Source organism: Brassica rapa, chromosome A02 (genome assembly GCF_000309985.2).
Source record: "Brassica rapa cultivar Chiifu-401-42 chromosome A02, CAAS_Brap_v3.01, whole genome shotgun sequence".
NCBI lineage: Eukaryota > Viridiplantae > Streptophyta > Magnoliopsida > Brassicales > Brassicaceae > Brassica > Brassica rapa.
The window spans coordinates 11,345,259-11,362,053 of record NC_024796.2 but is presented as its reverse complement, the minus strand read 5'-3'; the positions used below and the strand labels follow the sequence as shown (position 1 = coordinate 11,362,053).

The 16,795-nt window shown below is 36.7% G+C and overlaps 3 protein-coding genes across 3 annotated transcripts; 2 read left to right on the top strand and 1 right to left on the bottom strand.

Annotated features, from left to right (window-relative positions):
- Positions 1–86: 86 nt before the first annotated feature.
- Positions 87–1,327, top strand: LOC103852647 (protein NUCLEAR FUSION DEFECTIVE 6, chloroplastic/mitochondrial-like). The gene is made up of 3 exons (XM_009129541.3): positions 87–331; positions 470–588; positions 1,052–1,327. The coding sequence occupies exons 1-3, from the start codon at positions 153–155 to the stop codon at positions 1,069–1,071; spliced, it is 318 nt and encodes a 105-aa protein (XP_009127789.1). The 5' UTR covers positions 87–152; the 3' UTR covers positions 1,072–1,327.
- Positions 1,328–2,293: 966 nt separating this feature from the next.
- On the bottom strand, positions 2,294–4,397 carry LOC103852646 (equilibrative nucleotide transporter 1). The gene is made up of 2 exons (XM_009129540.3): positions 3,645–4,397; positions 2,294–3,175 (listed from the first exon to the last, which is right to left on the bottom strand). Exons 1-2 carry the CDS (start codon positions 4,183–4,185, stop codon positions 2,448–2,450), a joined length of 1,269 nt encoding a protein of 422 aa, XP_009127788.1. The 5' UTR covers positions 4,186–4,397; the 3' UTR covers positions 2,294–2,447.
- A 7,245-nt stretch (positions 4,398–11,642) lies between these two features.
- LOC103852645 (potassium transporter 6) lies at positions 11,643–16,595 on the top strand. Its single transcript, XM_009129538.3, has 6 exons — positions 11,643–12,327; positions 12,435–12,927; positions 13,026–13,079; positions 13,836–14,149; positions 14,428–14,806; positions 15,297–16,595. The coding sequence occupies exons 1-6, from the start codon at positions 12,289–12,291 to the stop codon at positions 16,346–16,348; spliced, it is 2,331 nt and encodes a 776-aa protein (XP_009127786.1). The 5' UTR covers positions 11,643–12,288; the 3' UTR covers positions 16,349–16,595.
- Positions 16,596–16,795: the final 200 nt, after the last annotated feature.

Here is a 16,795-nt window from a genome sequence, read left to right as displayed (position 1 = left end):
ATGGAAAAGCTCGGCTGGTTTGCAGTATGGGCCGAAGTAGGCTTTTGACGGATCCAACCAATCCGAGATCTAACCCGACCCGAACTAAAACCCCACATTAGTCAAATCAGAACCATGTCAGTCACCGAAGACTTGGAGGAGGAGTTGGAACAATGGCGGCCAACGGCGTGAGAAGGGCCCTTAAGCTATCAGGAAAAACACTCTTCGGTCGTTCTTCAGCAGCATCATCTTCTGGTCCGAGTGTCGGAAAATCAGCAGGATTCTTTTTCGCGAATGAATCATCGTCATCTACTTCATCTCGCTCCTCACTTCGCAGGCTCACATCCTCCAGGTCAGCTTCGAAAACCGTAAAACTGAGTGTATAAAAACTTTGTCTCTAAGGTGAAGCAAATCGATTTCGAACAGGGTTGTAAATTTCTCTGCACGAAATGTATAATTAATTGGGGTTTGTTTGTGTGTTGTGTTTCAGGGTCCCTGTTGAGCTGAGTGCAGGGGTTTCGCTTTTACCTTTACATAGCGTTACTGCTTCAGCTTTACTCACTTCGTTGCTGTCTCTTAGCAATCAAAGCTGGGGTTGCTTGTCTGAAGGTATTCTTACTTACTTGTCTTCTTAGTCTCTTGTTTGGAAACGAGGAAAGTTTGCATCTTTGCTCATGTATGTTTAGATGCGATTTTTTCAATCTGTTTCCATAAAAGTAGTTTCAGTTGATAAAGGTTCAGTAAAAGATCTGCTTGACATGCCATGCCATATCAAGTGTTGGTCTTTGTAAAAACCCTTCCTTTTCTTTGCATGTTTTATCTGTTTTGAGAATTGAGTTGAAATAAGTTGCTCTCTCTCTATCGTACTATTGATGGATTGGGACCTTATCATTTGTCTGCCTGTCTTTCCACACCATTACCTTGGCCTTTGTTAGCCATTAACCGACGCGAGTGTAAACCTTATCTGAAACTATGTGTTGATTTCATATCTGACAGGCTCTTTGGACCAGAGTTTTGTTAGTCAATTTGCACATTGACTCATCAATGTCTATGCACTTTGGTGTTTTTGCAGGATTTGGAACGACACTATAACATGGCCTCCAAGTTTTTGACTCCAGTTTTACAACAAACTTAGTTTCATCATCGGTGGTCTGCAGTTTCTTTTCCCCAAAGGTTTTAAGATAACATTTCTTCAAAGGGGCTTCTTTGTTCTGTTTACTCTTATACTATTGTCATCTTCAATTTGATGATTTCATTTCTTCATCAATTCTGCCTTGAAATAAAACTACTCATTTTTGTTAAAGAGTTTTACTCGAGAAATATATATTGAAACAGTTCGATTTTCTTGCAATATGGCGCATGTGTTTAGTCTTGAATCTCACACTATGGAAATTCGGTTAGTAGGAGTGGTTGTTAACCTGTGTCACAGTTTGGTTCCTCAAGTTGGCTAATTACACATCACATCGACCAAACTCTGAGCTAATCACTCCTCCAATGACCTTAACTCACCTTCGCATTCAATATATTCGTAAAGCCAAAACGTTCACTGATACTATTAATTAGACAATTCAAACAGAAACAGAGATCTACCAGCAGTTCAACCGTCACAACGTTCCAAAAAGCTACTTCTTGAACTTATGAACCACTCTTCTCGAGCTAAATCTCAACAAAGATGGTGGCTTTGGCGCCAGGAGTACTTCAAAAACTGATCAACGGTATGAAAACAGGAACCAAACCCACCAGGAACTAATCCCTGGACTTTGACCGGTCCACGCCGGCTAAGAGACGGTGTGAGATGCTCTTACGGCGGAGGGGTTTGAGTGAAAGTGGACCGGGAGAGTTGTGTGGTTACGAGAAGCAGAAGTGTCTGTCTGTGATAGAGAGGCGAAGAGGAACAATGTATCAGCTTCTGTTTTTAGTCCATTCAAATCCTCTCTACGGACATTTCTTGTTCTATTGATCGTTCAGTGTATCTAAAGTTCATGGAGTTTCACCAACAGATGGCACAAACCATATCCCAAATCACATCCATTGAAGCAGAGAGCATAGACACAAGAGCTGAGAAATGAGAATCAGAAACCAAGAGACGAAGAGTCTTTCATCATGCTTGAAACCCCCCGCTTGTGCGGAATGTGCAACACAGCAAGGCTTGCAAAGGAGATAAGAGGACAAAACTGCAAACTGGTTTATGGAGTTCATTGAAATGGCTCTGGAGAAAGGCATGACTAAATCAAGAGACCCTGAGACGTTAAGAAGGTTCCACAATCTATGATTACACTTATCTTAATGACCGAACCCACGTGCAGTTCTGTCTGCTTTCAGCTTAATGTGTTCTTGGTGTAAAGAGGTTAAAATAAGAGTTTTTACTGAAGTAAAAAAAAAACAAACGATTCACAATTTAATGAAGCTTAGTTTCTTGAAAGCTTTAAAGAATACAAATACAGATACCAACAAAAGCATTGGTAGAATCAGATAACCCAGAACCAAGCCAAGACCGACCCAGACGCCAAACCAATAACCAAGAACAGCACACTTACAATACCTGCCGTCTCAGAGTGCTTCAATGGAACAGACTTCGGAGCCAGAATCATCAACACGCTTGTCAAGTACCCATTAGTAAGCCCCAACAAGCACGTCAGTAACGCTACAGGTATCTCAGTCCTCAGAAACATCGGTCCATGCAAGCAACCCCAGAAGAGAGGGTAAAACAACAGCCTAGCGATGCACCCACCGACCGCAATCTTCTCATCCGTAAACATGTAAACAGCAGTCAACGACTTCCCAACCAAGTCAAAGACATTGAAAGCCGCAATGAGCAGGACAGGGAACCAATCTCCGAGAAGATCAGAATGAACATCCTCAGTGATGTAGCCAGGGAATATCGATAACGTCACAATGTATATAAGCACGATCCCGAAGCCATGAGACTTGATCCTCGTCACGATCTGCCAAAGCGTCTTCCTCCACATTGGTCCGGTTAAAGAACCGTTCTCTTGACTCTCTTTGAGTGCTTGAGCCTTGCGCTCTTCATGGAACTTGATCACAGGAAGCTTGTGAGCTAAGTTGTAAGACACAGCACAGATCACCATAACAACAATCCCCACAGCAAAGTAAAGATTCGCGCTTTTTCTTAACCCATTAGGATCTTGTGGGTACACAGCTTTAGTCAAGATCCTCAACAGAGACACAAGCACACCTAAAAAGAAAAAAAATCAAAACCTTTCTAAATTAACAATCTAACAGTAAAGGTTCAAACTTTCTATTAAAGGTTGAAACTTTCTTAGTCAAGATCCTCAACAGAGACACAAGCACACCTTAAAAACAAAAATCAAAACCTTTCTAAATTAACAATCTAACAGTAAAGGTTGAAACTTTCTTAGTCAAGATACTCAAGAGAGACACAAGAACACCTAAAAATTCAAAAGCTTTCTAAATTAACAATCTAACAGTAAAGGTAGAAACTTTTATAGTCAAGATCCTCAAGAGACACAAGAACACCTAAAAAAAATTAAAACCTTTCTATATTAACAATGTAACAGTAAAGGTTGAAACTTTCTTAGTCAAGATCCTCAAGAGAGACACAAGAACACCTAAAAATCAAACCTTTCTAAGTTAACAATCCACTAAAGGTTGAGACTTTCTGTTAAAGGTTTAAACTTTCTTACCGGAGCCAGCAGTTCCGGCGATGACAGCTTGCGTATACCTCTCAGGCATCTCACCAGCAACACCGATCAAACCCCCCTGCATAAGCGCGTCGGCCACACCGGAGAGGCCAACAGCGACGGAGGTGATATCGAACCCAACGTACAACCCGACTCGCCCCTTGACGTAGACGAGATCCAAGACAGGGATCACGAGCAAGGAGACGGCGAAGAGCGCGAGGCCGAGGTTGATCCTGAAGCTAGCGAGGCTCTTGTGCGCGTAGAAGACGATGATCACGAGGAGGCAGAAGAGGCCGACGAGCATGTAGACGACGGCGAAGATGCGGTCGACGGAGGTGGAGGGGTAGAGGTAGGAGAAGTAGTCGACGGCGGTGATGAAGGCGTTCCATGGGAGGAGGAAGCCGACGCCGAGGGTGAAGTAGATGATGTAGGCTAAGTGGAAGGAGTCGGGTGGGGATTTGGGGGTTGATCCGAGGAGGGATGTCTCCGGTCCTGATTCCGGGTCGGTTGAGATGTCGTCGGCGGGTTTTCCGGCGGAGCCCATTTGGAAAGTTGTTGACTTTTGTGCAAGTTATTGCCTAACCGTAATGGAGATAGTTGCTAAACGGTGTGGTTTTGTCTGTATGCAATCGGCTAAACGGTGACGTTTGGTTATGGCTAAGCAATCTCAAGCAATTATTGGTGAGGAGGACATAGCCAATTGTCCACAAGGGTTAGCTTCCACGCATAATAGTGCTATATAATATTTATTGTCTTGTTTATCTGTTTTATAGTTGATATTTAAAGTAAAATCTTTTTTTTTTGTCAAATTTAAAGTAAAATCTCAAACTTGATTTGTAGGTTAGACACAACATATAATAATATATAAAGTGGTTGATAATTCAACATCTTATTTTCTTACCTTTTGATACTTGTTATTGCTTTTTCCACTTTCACTACAATTTTAAATTTTATACTTTATATTGGTTTTGTTTACTAAAATTAAATATCATATCTCATCATTTTGATTTTATATACTTTTCTTTTTATGTTTGTTCTTGTGATTATATATCATTAATCATTTTAAATAAAAATTAAATTAAATAATTAAAAGCTGAATACATTTTGTTCTTGTCAAAAATGTAACTAATAAAATTTTAAGTGTTAAAAGAGCTATTGTTAAGATTTATTTCCCAAAATATTTAAAATATGTTAATATGTCCAAATTAAATAAATCAGATTTTTATCCTCTATTTGTAACACATGAAAATGATCATTAAATATGAAAATAATTTATCATAAAATAACCAATATTAATTATGATGAAATAAAAAGCTGATTTTGGAAACTAATAATGAAATAATTATATGGTGCGTTGGTATTTATCTTTTGTTTATTTAATATGGTGAATTTTTTTTTTTGTCTTATAATATGGTGAAATGTTTTAAACTATGTTTATTTCACATCATTGTTTATTTTTTCATTATTTTTTTATATCGATTAAACCGCTGAATAAACATAATCATTGTATTGTATGTAGTCTAAATTAAAAATATATATATATATATGGTTTTCACCTATTTGCCGGATATTAAGCAATGTAAATAGTTTTTTTCCAAAAATAATTGAACCCGAATGACAGTTTTCACTAGACATTTTTTTACCACTAGACCATCAGCTTGTTGGTAATCTAAATTCAAAACAAACATGTTACGAGCAAGATCTGGATGTACGCAACTTAGGTAAAACATCGCATGTGTTTGGTATATCATGGTAAAACTTTGCAGATTCCATTATACTACTGCATGCCATACCATATTTTGGATTATTTTTTTATGACCACAATCTGTTAAAACATATATACAAACCTTCGCAGAGTATGCCAAAGGGTCTCCAACAATTTACTAAGATAGAATCTTAAATATTGCATCAATGGAAAATGGTGCTTTTCTTCAAATTTATATAAGATAGAATGTTGATCTCTCTCTTCCCTAGTGGAGTTGAAAACAAACCACAGAAGAGCTATTGAGAAACCATTATTTGAGCCAGTGATGAACATATATAGAGCTCTACAACCACGTGGAGCTGTGTGCACAAACAGAAGCTGAAAGCATATGGCCTCACATGAATATCGTCGAAGACATTGTTTCTAAGTTGGGTTGATTTCAAGAAACCTGTAAACCCAGACGATGCTAATGAGAGCGCGGTCAAGTTACGGTTTTACAACTTCGAGAGGTAGTAAAAAATAATCGCTACGCCTACTATAGCAATCAGTTCATATCATGCTTGTGTTAAATGACTCATCTTTTTAACGATTTGAATCTTTTTGTGTGCAGTTACACAGTGTGATTGATGCAAAAGCCGGACATCTCCAACCCAGCTTTATAATATAAATTCTTAAAATAGAAAAAAAATAGAGATATAATTTTTTGCTCTATTATGTTTTTTTATAATATAAAAATGTTATATTTGTCTCTATAAATAGTATTCCTCTATTTATAAAGGTAAATATAGCATTCATCTATTATAAATTCATCTATTATAAATGAATACATTAGAGTAAAATTTTTATTTTTTTGTTTTTTTCTATTTTAGAGATCCTTATAGTAGAGGTGGATTGGAAATGGTTACGAAGAGAGAAACTATCTGCTATTAAATAAAGTGATGATATTATATAATGGGACTTTTAGTAAAACAAATGTTATCTAGGCGTATATTAATAGGTAACAGGTCATGAATATCAATAACTATAACAAGACGTTCACCGTCTAACTACACATGTGTATGATTTCACATCGATCGTCACATCAGCAATTAAAACATAACTATTTTTTCATCGTGATAATCTTACGTAAATCATCAATCATGTTTGATTTCCAGTCGTGCACCTTAGATTAACTTTACATGGTGGAATTAAATACAAGATGAGATAGGAATGGTATAAAGGTGTTTGGTTCACCAATTCAACACCTAAGTACTCATTCACAACCTGGGGTTGGCTATTCATAATAGATTGGCAACAGGAGATAGGCTCCTCCTTTGGAATAGTACTGCTGATGCTACTTGAGTTCTATGTCAGGAGGCACAAGAAATTAGGCAACACCTATTCTTTTCTTGCACCTACTCAGAAAAAGTCTGGAAAGATGTAGCATCAGGGCTGCTTCTGGATAAGTTTACAACTGAATGGAATGCTCTCATTGATCTCATATCAGGTTGATCACCAGACCAAACACACGTGTATCTTGCAAGATACGCCTTTCAAACTGCTGTCCATAGCCTATGGAGGTAGAGGAATCAAAGGAGAAATGAAGAGACACCACAAGATCCTAGCTACTAGGCAAATTCATTGATAAGGCTGTGAGGAACATATTGTGTTCTCTAAAGGAAATGGGAATTCAAAGTCTCAAGGATAGCCTAATTACTTGGCTTGGGACGAGGATACATGTCTCTTAGGAGCGCATTCTTTTAATCAATTATAGTTTCATTTTTATCCTTTTTATAATATCAGCAAACTCTGTTAGAATAATTAAGCATGTTTTTTTGTCTGAATAAATTTTACATTCAAAAAACAAAATGCAAGATGAGGATGGGATGAGGTTTTATTTTTCCCACAGGTAAGCAGTAACGAATATATGTAGAATTTTTCAACTAATTATCCTAGATTGTTTTGTTACGTAACGAAGTGACAAACATATCGAGGGTGATTGTAAATTGTGAATGTCTCCATGACCTGATGGTAGTGACTATTGATCCAAGAAATATTGTTGTCGGATACGATTACATCATAAGATTTGTCGGCTTGGAGGATTTCAATACAATTATAATATCAATTAGGTTAATATGTAATTGCTACTATTATATCTGGGATCCTTGTTTGTGGCTCTAAATGCTTCCCACGTCTTTTAAAAAGGAGAAACCAAAAGGGATGGAAGATAGTGTATATAATCGTTAAGCGACAATATTGTCCAACCATATGAATGAAACATATGTTTTATATATCTAGAGGGAGCAATTATCGTAAGGGCCCATCTATTGGGGAAGAAAACTCTTGCAAGTAAAAATCAAACACCTGAAATTTTGGAAATACTAGTGTTGTATTTTTGAAATGTTTTGTAAATGCTCAGATTAGACTAACGAAGACAAGATAGAGATACGAAAATGATCGAGTTAAAAAAGGTTATCAAAAACTGGTGATCTAGTATAGTAGTTGTAAATAAGGGTTGCTTCTTCTTTTTTAATTAAATAAGGATTGCTTTCATTCTTAATTCAAATCTTTTTTTTTTGGGACGGATGATTATACTAATAATACTATATTATAAAGGCTGAATTACAGAAGATTATAAGATAAAATTTTGGAATTTTAATGGTTTCTCAAAACAAAATTTAAAATGATATGATTTTATTATCTTTAAGCCTTTCCGAATAAAACAGAAAAGAAGAGATTTTAAGATAACGAGATTTGAGTGTTCTCTCGGTGAAAAAAATGATTAAAAATAGACAGATCAAACTTTTATCGGATCAAGAGTAAAGTTAGATAAGGTAAGTTCAGAATACTCAAAATCTCATTATCTATTTTCATTCTGGTTTCTGATATATAGCAGGTCGAGAAATAATTATTATTTTTATGTATAATGTTTTTGAAGCAGTTATACGCACTCTTAGATTTTATGCTTTCATCTTTTTATTATTTTAAATGGCAAATTAATGAAGTTAGTCTTATTCAATTAATTTAACACGTGCGAAAGATATAGAATTACTATAGGTAGGATTTCAAATGTGAAGAATAAATTATAAGTGCTGACTATATGAAGCGTATGATCTCTCTAAGGGTTGGTGTGGTGAACTTGGCTTCTTGAGATCATCTCACCATTCATCAGCAAATGTTTAATGTAATTACCAAGTAACATGTCGGGAAATACAAGTAAAAATAGTTTTAACCATCAAAGTGCTATAACGTTTATCACAATGGTAAATAATTACTACCCAACCCCCAGGGGCGGACACAAGGCTAACGGTACGGGGTCATGTGCCCCCTACTGATTTTTTATTTTCTTGTAGTAATTAGTATAAATTTGAAGGTTGTTTCTACTTAGAAAATTATGCATAAGGTAAAAAAATCATGAGCCCCCATCTATATGTAGTCCTGCATCCGCCCCTGCCAACCCCTTAAAGTACACAGTAGCTACCTAAATTATAGAAACCAAAAACATAAAGTATAATGGTTTGTGTTAGTATTTTTCAAATGTCTATATGTTATTAAGACAATCTCAAATGGAACATTACAATTTCCTCTATATTTTATTTTGAAATAGAGTAATTTTATTATATAGTTCAATTTGTTACGATGCGTTACTTTAAATTATAATAAATAATAACATTCTTCTATGTTATAATTTATAATAAAATAATTATATTATATAGTAACGCAATTGGAGCAAATCTATATATAATTATTTTTATTTTTTTTTAGATAGAGAAATTATAGAGATTCATTGGAAATGTTTTAACTGGACTAAAAACCACCAAACAATGATGTCACGGGCGGCTAAATAAGTCAATATCTAACTAATTAGATATCAAAATTGTTGATATTAATGTAATGACATATGTAAAATGGCAATGACGCAAACTAGGGGATGCAGCGACAAAAGAACAATTACCTAACAAAAGTAGGAAACTATATAGTGATTTGCAGAGTCATCAAATAGTTTATCCCACTATGAATAATAATGAGTAAATTAGCTAAATATACTAACAAAGGTGGGATATCATTGAATGGGGGGAAAATGGTAATGTTGGGGGAAGAAAATTGGAGGGATATAGAGTATGGAGTGCAAATAGGAGAAAAGTGGTGTGTAGAGAGTACAAATTCTCTAATAATTTTCTTATACAAATTTACCCACGCATTTATGGTGTTATTATTATATTATCTTATATTTACGATTTTATATTATGTAGTGGATCATATGTGATGCACTATAATAATTCTTAAAAATGGATGAACTAACAAAAATATGTAATTGATATCCAAGCAAGGTGAAAGGTAATTATTTTACTTCTATAGTTCTGTCGTTATAATTACCGTATTTTTCTACTGGATATGTTGTTTATTAATTCATGCAATGGACAGTTTATGTTGTCTTGGAATATGACATATTAGGGAGATAAGAAAGAATCAAATCATTGACAATTATTTGTTTGTGATTCTGCAGGAACTGGAGGGCACTTCACGTTCTTTACACACGTGTAATGTCTAATATCGCACTCCATATTAACCGGGATTCCGAATTTATCCAGAGATGACCACGTGGAATCCGGTTAGTGACAAACCGTAATAATCGCTTCTAAGTTCTAACTGTCATGACCTTGATATCCCATGCGCTTAATTGTAAATTTGCAAGTGTTCTCTCCTTTTTTTTGATAAGAATGTGTAAGTACTCTCGTTCCCTTCATCACCCCCAAACAACAACACAAGTTACTATAAAATTGATTTAGAAAAAAAGGTTTCTATAAAGCTGATGAGAATATGATTCAGATTATTATTATTATTATAAGCTTTGTCATTCCATGTTTGAAAACGAATCAAATTGACAAAAAGAAGAGGGCTAGTTTTCTAAAAAAATACGCGAATACTTTGTTAGAAAGCGAAACAACAACAAGAACCTAAAGGAAAACTAATCAACTTTAGATAATAAAGTAGAGTTAAAGACAAGTTCAACATGTATGGTCTTAATAATAATTCCAGACTGCTTCAATTTAATTTCATTACTACAGATATTCACGAATATGTGGATCTCTATATTCGGATGATAATGTCGTCAGCTTGATTTTGGCCTTTTTCGTAACATATAAAATGGAATAAATGTAAAACTTCAAATTAGAGAGGACCCATATATGTCTCCATTTCTGGTCATTTCTCTCCACACAAAACCTCGAATTGAATTATGTATTTGCATGGTTTATTTCTCTAGTGGAGTAAATATAAATATACCGCTTTAGCCAAAAAGTGGCTACGAAAGAGAATTATTCTGTTATAGATTCCACCACCGGACCTAAAAGCAAATACATATATTGTTGATAATTAGATGGCTGCTCAAGTGAGAAACGCATGACTGTTTTTGAATATCATATAACATCTATATGTTAGGTGAATAATATTAAAGTTAATGTGTAAGTTGATTTAGTTAGGGCACCAATTCGTGGGGAATGAATATTAAGGGAATGTTAGATATTATAAGGCTTGCGTGTTTATTATTACGTTTCTTTTTGGTTACTGGTTAAGAGGAATGGTAGATATATGATCATATGTTGTGAGTTGATTTTAAAATTACAATGCTCATAATTAAAAAAGAAACATATTTGGTTTGTTTTAATACAAAAGAGTATAATTGGGGTTCAAGGCCAAAACATGTTAACGAGTCTCTTTCTACAGCCAGTTGCTGTAAATTAAAACATGATATCTCAACTACACATGTGTTTTTTACCGCTGCACTAACAACCATTACAACAATACTATGACCAAGTAACGTTTATGACCACAATCGTCCACTTTTAAAATTACAAGACATTTTCAAAATTAGGTGACAGACAAAACATGTGTCCAAACTCTAATTAACTGAATTATGGCAAAAAGGGGGAAAATCAAAGTTGAACCTAACTTTTCAGAATAAGATCAGCAGAGTTTGAAGCATTTTCATGTTTTACATTCAAAAATTATAATAAAAATATTTTACATTTTCGTTCCACTGTCTCTTAATTATATTGTTTATCTTATACTAAGAGAAAAAACCAAGGAGGTATAATAAACTTCAATATATATCTTATTCTAAACTATATATTTAAAATGGTAAGTGAACTAGTAAAGTTGGGGTTTGATTAAATAGAGCCAACATTGGTAATGATTATTATTTTTGTTATAAAAACAAAATAAGAACTATTTTTCTTTTCTTCACGCTTTATAATTTGTCTTCAAAGTTGAACATAACATTTTCTTTGAAGTTATGTGATAAATTCACTTTATAGAAAGCTTAAACGATATGAATCGACATCCCACTTATCAAAACACCACACTTTTCTCGTTTCCTTCACTCTCAACGCACTTTGCTTTCACATTTTAATTTCCCTCATAAATTACACCTTTTTAATTAATTATATAGTAACAATACACATTCGTTGAATCAACTTATTACATGCTTATCCAGACCCAATTACTATAAGTAAAGTTATTAGCGTATAGAGTTTGACTAATCTCTCTCTCTCTCTCTCTCAAGTAATAAGCAACTTCAAAGTTGGTTAACCCAACAAAACAAAACAAAACAAAAGAAGTCGCTCTCTTTCTCATAAAAATCTCGCCTTTTTGTCCAGAAACCCATACGCAAACATCCTCTACGTGTTCTCCTTTCACGATTTTCTCGAATTTTCTCGCGTTTTACCTTTTTTAAAAAAAAATTGTTTTAAAACTCTTTTCGTACTTCTTCTTTCCGAACCATTCTCGGTTAGACGGTTACTCAAAAGCCTGTTCAGTTCTGAGTGGTAATAACAAACATCTCAAATAAAACCGTTTCGTAAAGTTTTTTCTTTTTGCATCTGTTTCCGTTTCCTCTGTAAACTCTCTCTCTCGATTCATGGACTTCTCCACTCCCTGAGCCTAAATCCACAAAAACCCACCATGGATATCGAATCAAGGACTTATCAGAACATCATCAAGGTGAGATCCAATCTCAAAGTCCTCTCCTTTCTCTCTCTAGATCCTCTTCCCTCGTTATCATCGAATCTTGAAAAAAAAAAAAAAAACCTTTCGTTTTGATTTTACAGAAGGAATCATGGAGAACAGTGTTGACATTAGCGTACCAGAGCCTAGGCGTAGTATACGGAGACTTAAGCACTTCTCCTCTATACGTCTACAAAAGCACATTCGCCGAAGACATTCACCACACCGAGTCCAACGACGAGATCTTCGGTGTTCTGTCTTTCATCTTCTGGACCATCACTCTCGTCCCTCTCTTCAAATACGTCTTCATAGTACTCAGAGCAGACGACAATGGCGAAGGTGGCACCTTCGCTCTCTACTCGCTCCTCTGTCGACACGCGCGGGTCAACTCGCTACCCAGTTGCCAGCTGGCGGACGAGCAGCTCATCGAGTACAACGGATCGTCGTCGTTGGAGATGGCTGCTCAGACGGGTTTCGCGGCGAGGTTGAAGAGTACGCTTGAGAAGCAGAGAGTGTTGCAGAAGGTTTTGCTTGTGTTGGCTTTGATTGGGACTTGTATGGTCATTGGTGACGGTGTTCTTACGCCTGCGATTTCAGGTAAAAGTTTAAACTTTTGACTTGTTCTTGTTTTTTTTTGACTAAGACAAAGATCATTCTTTGACTTTGGTCTCTTTTTTTTTTTTTGTCTATTACAGTTTTCTCTGCAGTGTCTGGTGTTGAGCTTTCAACGGCCAAGGAGCATCACAAGTGTGAGTTTTTTTCTTTAACACTATTCTTTGATTAGTTTCATCTCAAAACGTTACTCATGGTGATTGTGATGGACACTTTCGTCTTAGAAGGTGTTAGTTAGCATTTTCGGGTTTAAGGCCGGCTCTGAGATTGTGGGGGCGGTAGGCGAGTTAATGGAAGTTTTAATAACTTTTCTTTTATTTATTTTTTTAATTTGAAAGCTTATGTTTATGTAATTTTCTTCAAAAGTTTTGGGGCTACATGTCAATGTTTATGCCCATAACCGGATATGCAGACATGGCCGGTCCGAAGCATAGGCAAAGGGACCGACCGCATCATGATTTTAAGCGATAGTTTTAGTTGTGTATAGGGCTCTATAAAAAGTTTACATGAATAATAAGGGCACAAAGGTGAGCATAGGACATTAAGAAAAAATTGAAAATGTTAGACTGCAGAAAGTCTTTGGTTTCTTTACTAAACCGTGGAGCCAGTTGCTCCCACCATCTGTTTATTAGATAGCTTGACATGGTTTTTTGCACGTAACACGAATTAAATATATCGTATAGGCATCGCTTTCAGTTTGGTTTAATGGCCCACGCCTATTGAATAAGCGTTTTGGATTGTTCTGCACAGACCAAGTGGATGTTTATAACGTTTATCTTCTTCCTGAAAATCCTCATCCACCCCATGTTTGGATCTTAGTGTCAACCTCTTTGACTAAAACGTTAATGTACAATGACTCTTGTAGTAATTAAAGTTTTCTTTTTCTAATGCAGATATAGAAGTCCCTGCTGCTTGTATAATCCTGATAGGTTTGTTTGCGCTTCAACACTACGGCACACACCGGGTCGGGTTCTTGTTCGCACCAGTTATCCTCTTGTGGCTAATGTGCATTAGCGCCATCGGTGTTTACAACATTATCCATTGGAACCCGCATGTGTATCAAGCGCTCTCTCCTTATTACATGTACAAGTTCCTCAAGAAAACTCAAAGCAGAGGCTGGATGTCTCTTGGTGGGATCTTGCTCTGCATTACAGGCTCAGAAGCTATGTTTGCTGATCTCGGTCACTTCTCTCAACTCTCAATCCAGGTTAGCAATCTGAGTCCAATGGATATATCATTAACTAAATAAATATAATTCTGTTTGTAGTCAGATTGTTACCATGTTTTAACCTAGTGAAAATGTGGTAAATGGATTATAGTTTAAGAATTTTAATATTATAAATTTTACATTATGTAAGATAAAAAAATAAAGTTTAATATATATAAAATATTTTTACCCCCATCCAAAATTATTTCTAGATCAGCCACTGTTACTCCTAGTCTTATAAGTTTCATTTTGTTGATTCGATCGTGTTCTCATTGCAGATTGCTTTTACATCACTTGTTTACCCATCCTTGATACTCGCCTACATGGGGCAAGCAGCGTATCTCTCTCAGCATCATGCCATCGCGAGCGAGTACAATATTGGGTTCTATGTATCTGTACCGGAGAAGTTGAGATGGCCTGTTCTTGTGATCGCTATACTTGCTGCTGTTGTTGGAAGTCAAGCTATTATCACTGGAACGTTCTCGATCATCAAGCAGTGCTCTGCGTTGGGATGCTTCCCTAAAGTGAAGATTGTTCATACATCGTCCAAGATCCACGGTCAGATTTACATCCCCGAGATCAACTGGATCTTGATGATCCTCTGTTTAGCTGTCACCATCGGTTTCAGAGACACAAGGCGTTTGGGTAATGCTTCAGGTATATATAAACACTTCAACATCTCTCTAATCTACTTAATGTGGTCTGAGACTAGTCATGTGGGTTCGGTTCCGATTTTCTAGGTTTTCGGTTCAGTTCTTCCGGTTCTTGGTTCGGTTTAAATAATGAGACCCGACTAATAATTTTGGTCTCCGTTTTGGATAACTTTAGATTATTCGGTTTTAGATACAACTATTTGGATACTTAAGTGATATCCAGATAATTTAAAATACTGAATATAAACTATTGGGCTATTCAGTGTTTTTCTTTCTGGGTAATTAGTTTATAAATGTAGTACTTTTAAGGTATTTGGTTATTTCAAAATTAAATATAAGTATTATTTTTAACTATATAAACTGGATTTTGTATATCTAGGTATCCTTGGTTCGGTTTAAGCAGTTTAGGTATTGGTGAATACCGGTTTGGTTTGTTTTTTTGGATAAAAATCTCAGGCAGTTGCTAAGTAACCGTTTATAATGTTTCATTATAGGTTTGGCGGTAATAACCGTTATGCTGGTGACGACATGTCTGATGTCACTAGTGATCGTGCTCTGCTGGCACAAGAACATCTTCTTCGCCATCGCTTTCGTCCTCTTTTTCGGCACGATCGAGTCTCTCTACTTCTCAGCTTCCCTCATCAAATTCCTCGAAGGCGCGTGGGTCCCCATCGCCCTCTCCTTATGCTTCCTCGCCGCGATGTGCACGTGGCACTACGGGACGCTCAAGCGGTACGAGTTCGACGTCCAAAACAAAGTCTCCGTCAACTGGCTCCTCAGCCTCGGACAAACCCTCGGGATCAAACGTGTCCGCGGCATCGGACTCATACACACCGAGCTCGTCTCCGGCGTGCCGGCCATCTTCTCTCATTTCGTGACCAACCTCCCTGCCTTCCACCAGGTTCTCGTCTTCCTCTGCGTCAAATCCGTCCCCGTGCCGCACGTGCGGCCCGAGGAACGGTTTCTTGTGGGCCGCGTTGGGCCGAAACAGTTCAGGATGTACCGTTGCATCGTGCGGTATGGGTACCGTGATGTTCATAAAGACGACATCGAGTTTGAAGGCGATCTTGTGTGTAGCATAGCCGAGTTTGTACGTTCAGAAGCTGAAAGCGCTGTCGTGGAGACCAACGGAGAGGGTGAAAGAATGGCCGTGGTCGGAACTTGTTCAACGTACATGCAAGGGTTCGAGGAGGGAAGCGATGTTGACGAGATGGATAAGCCGGGGCCATCAGAGATCCTATCACCGAAGCTGAAGAAGAAGAAGAGTAAGGTCAAGAAGAAAGTGAGGTTTGTCGTGCCGGAGACACCGAAGATAGAGAAGGAGACGAGAGAGGAGCTGATGGAGCTAACGGAGGCGCGTGAGGGAGGCGTGGCTTATATAATGGGGAACGCGTATATGAGAGCGAAGCATGGATCAGGGTTGGTGAAGAGACTCGCTATTAACGTTGGGTACGAGTTTCTTAGGAGGAACACTAGAGGTCCAAGAACCGCACTGACCTCGCCTTACGCGTCGACGTTAGAAGTTGGTATGATCTACCATGTCTAAAAGGGGTATTTTCGTCTTTTGCTATGTACATGATTAATGATTTTGTTGTATGTTAATTTACCTGAAAGTGAATTAGATCATATCACAGATCAAGAAGTTTTGTCCTTTGTATGTGTGGTATTGCGAAAGGTTACTGCTCTCTTAGAGCCGGATAGAGAGTTTTTTATATATAACAAAATTCTGTACAAATGATGTGTGTCTTATCTATATTGTTGAAATGATGTTTTCAATCTGATACTATTTAATATCAATAATTAGCCATTGAGTTCGTCAGCACTAATGCTTTCAAACCATATTTTTTTATAGATAATCTGTAAAAGTAGTATTCAGGTTTCAGTTTGTAGAAACCTTCTTTTATTTTGATCATTTATTTTTTGTTTATTATCTGTGTTTAACTATTTTCTTGCATCCGTTACAATATACTATTTAGATTATAGTGCCTTAGTG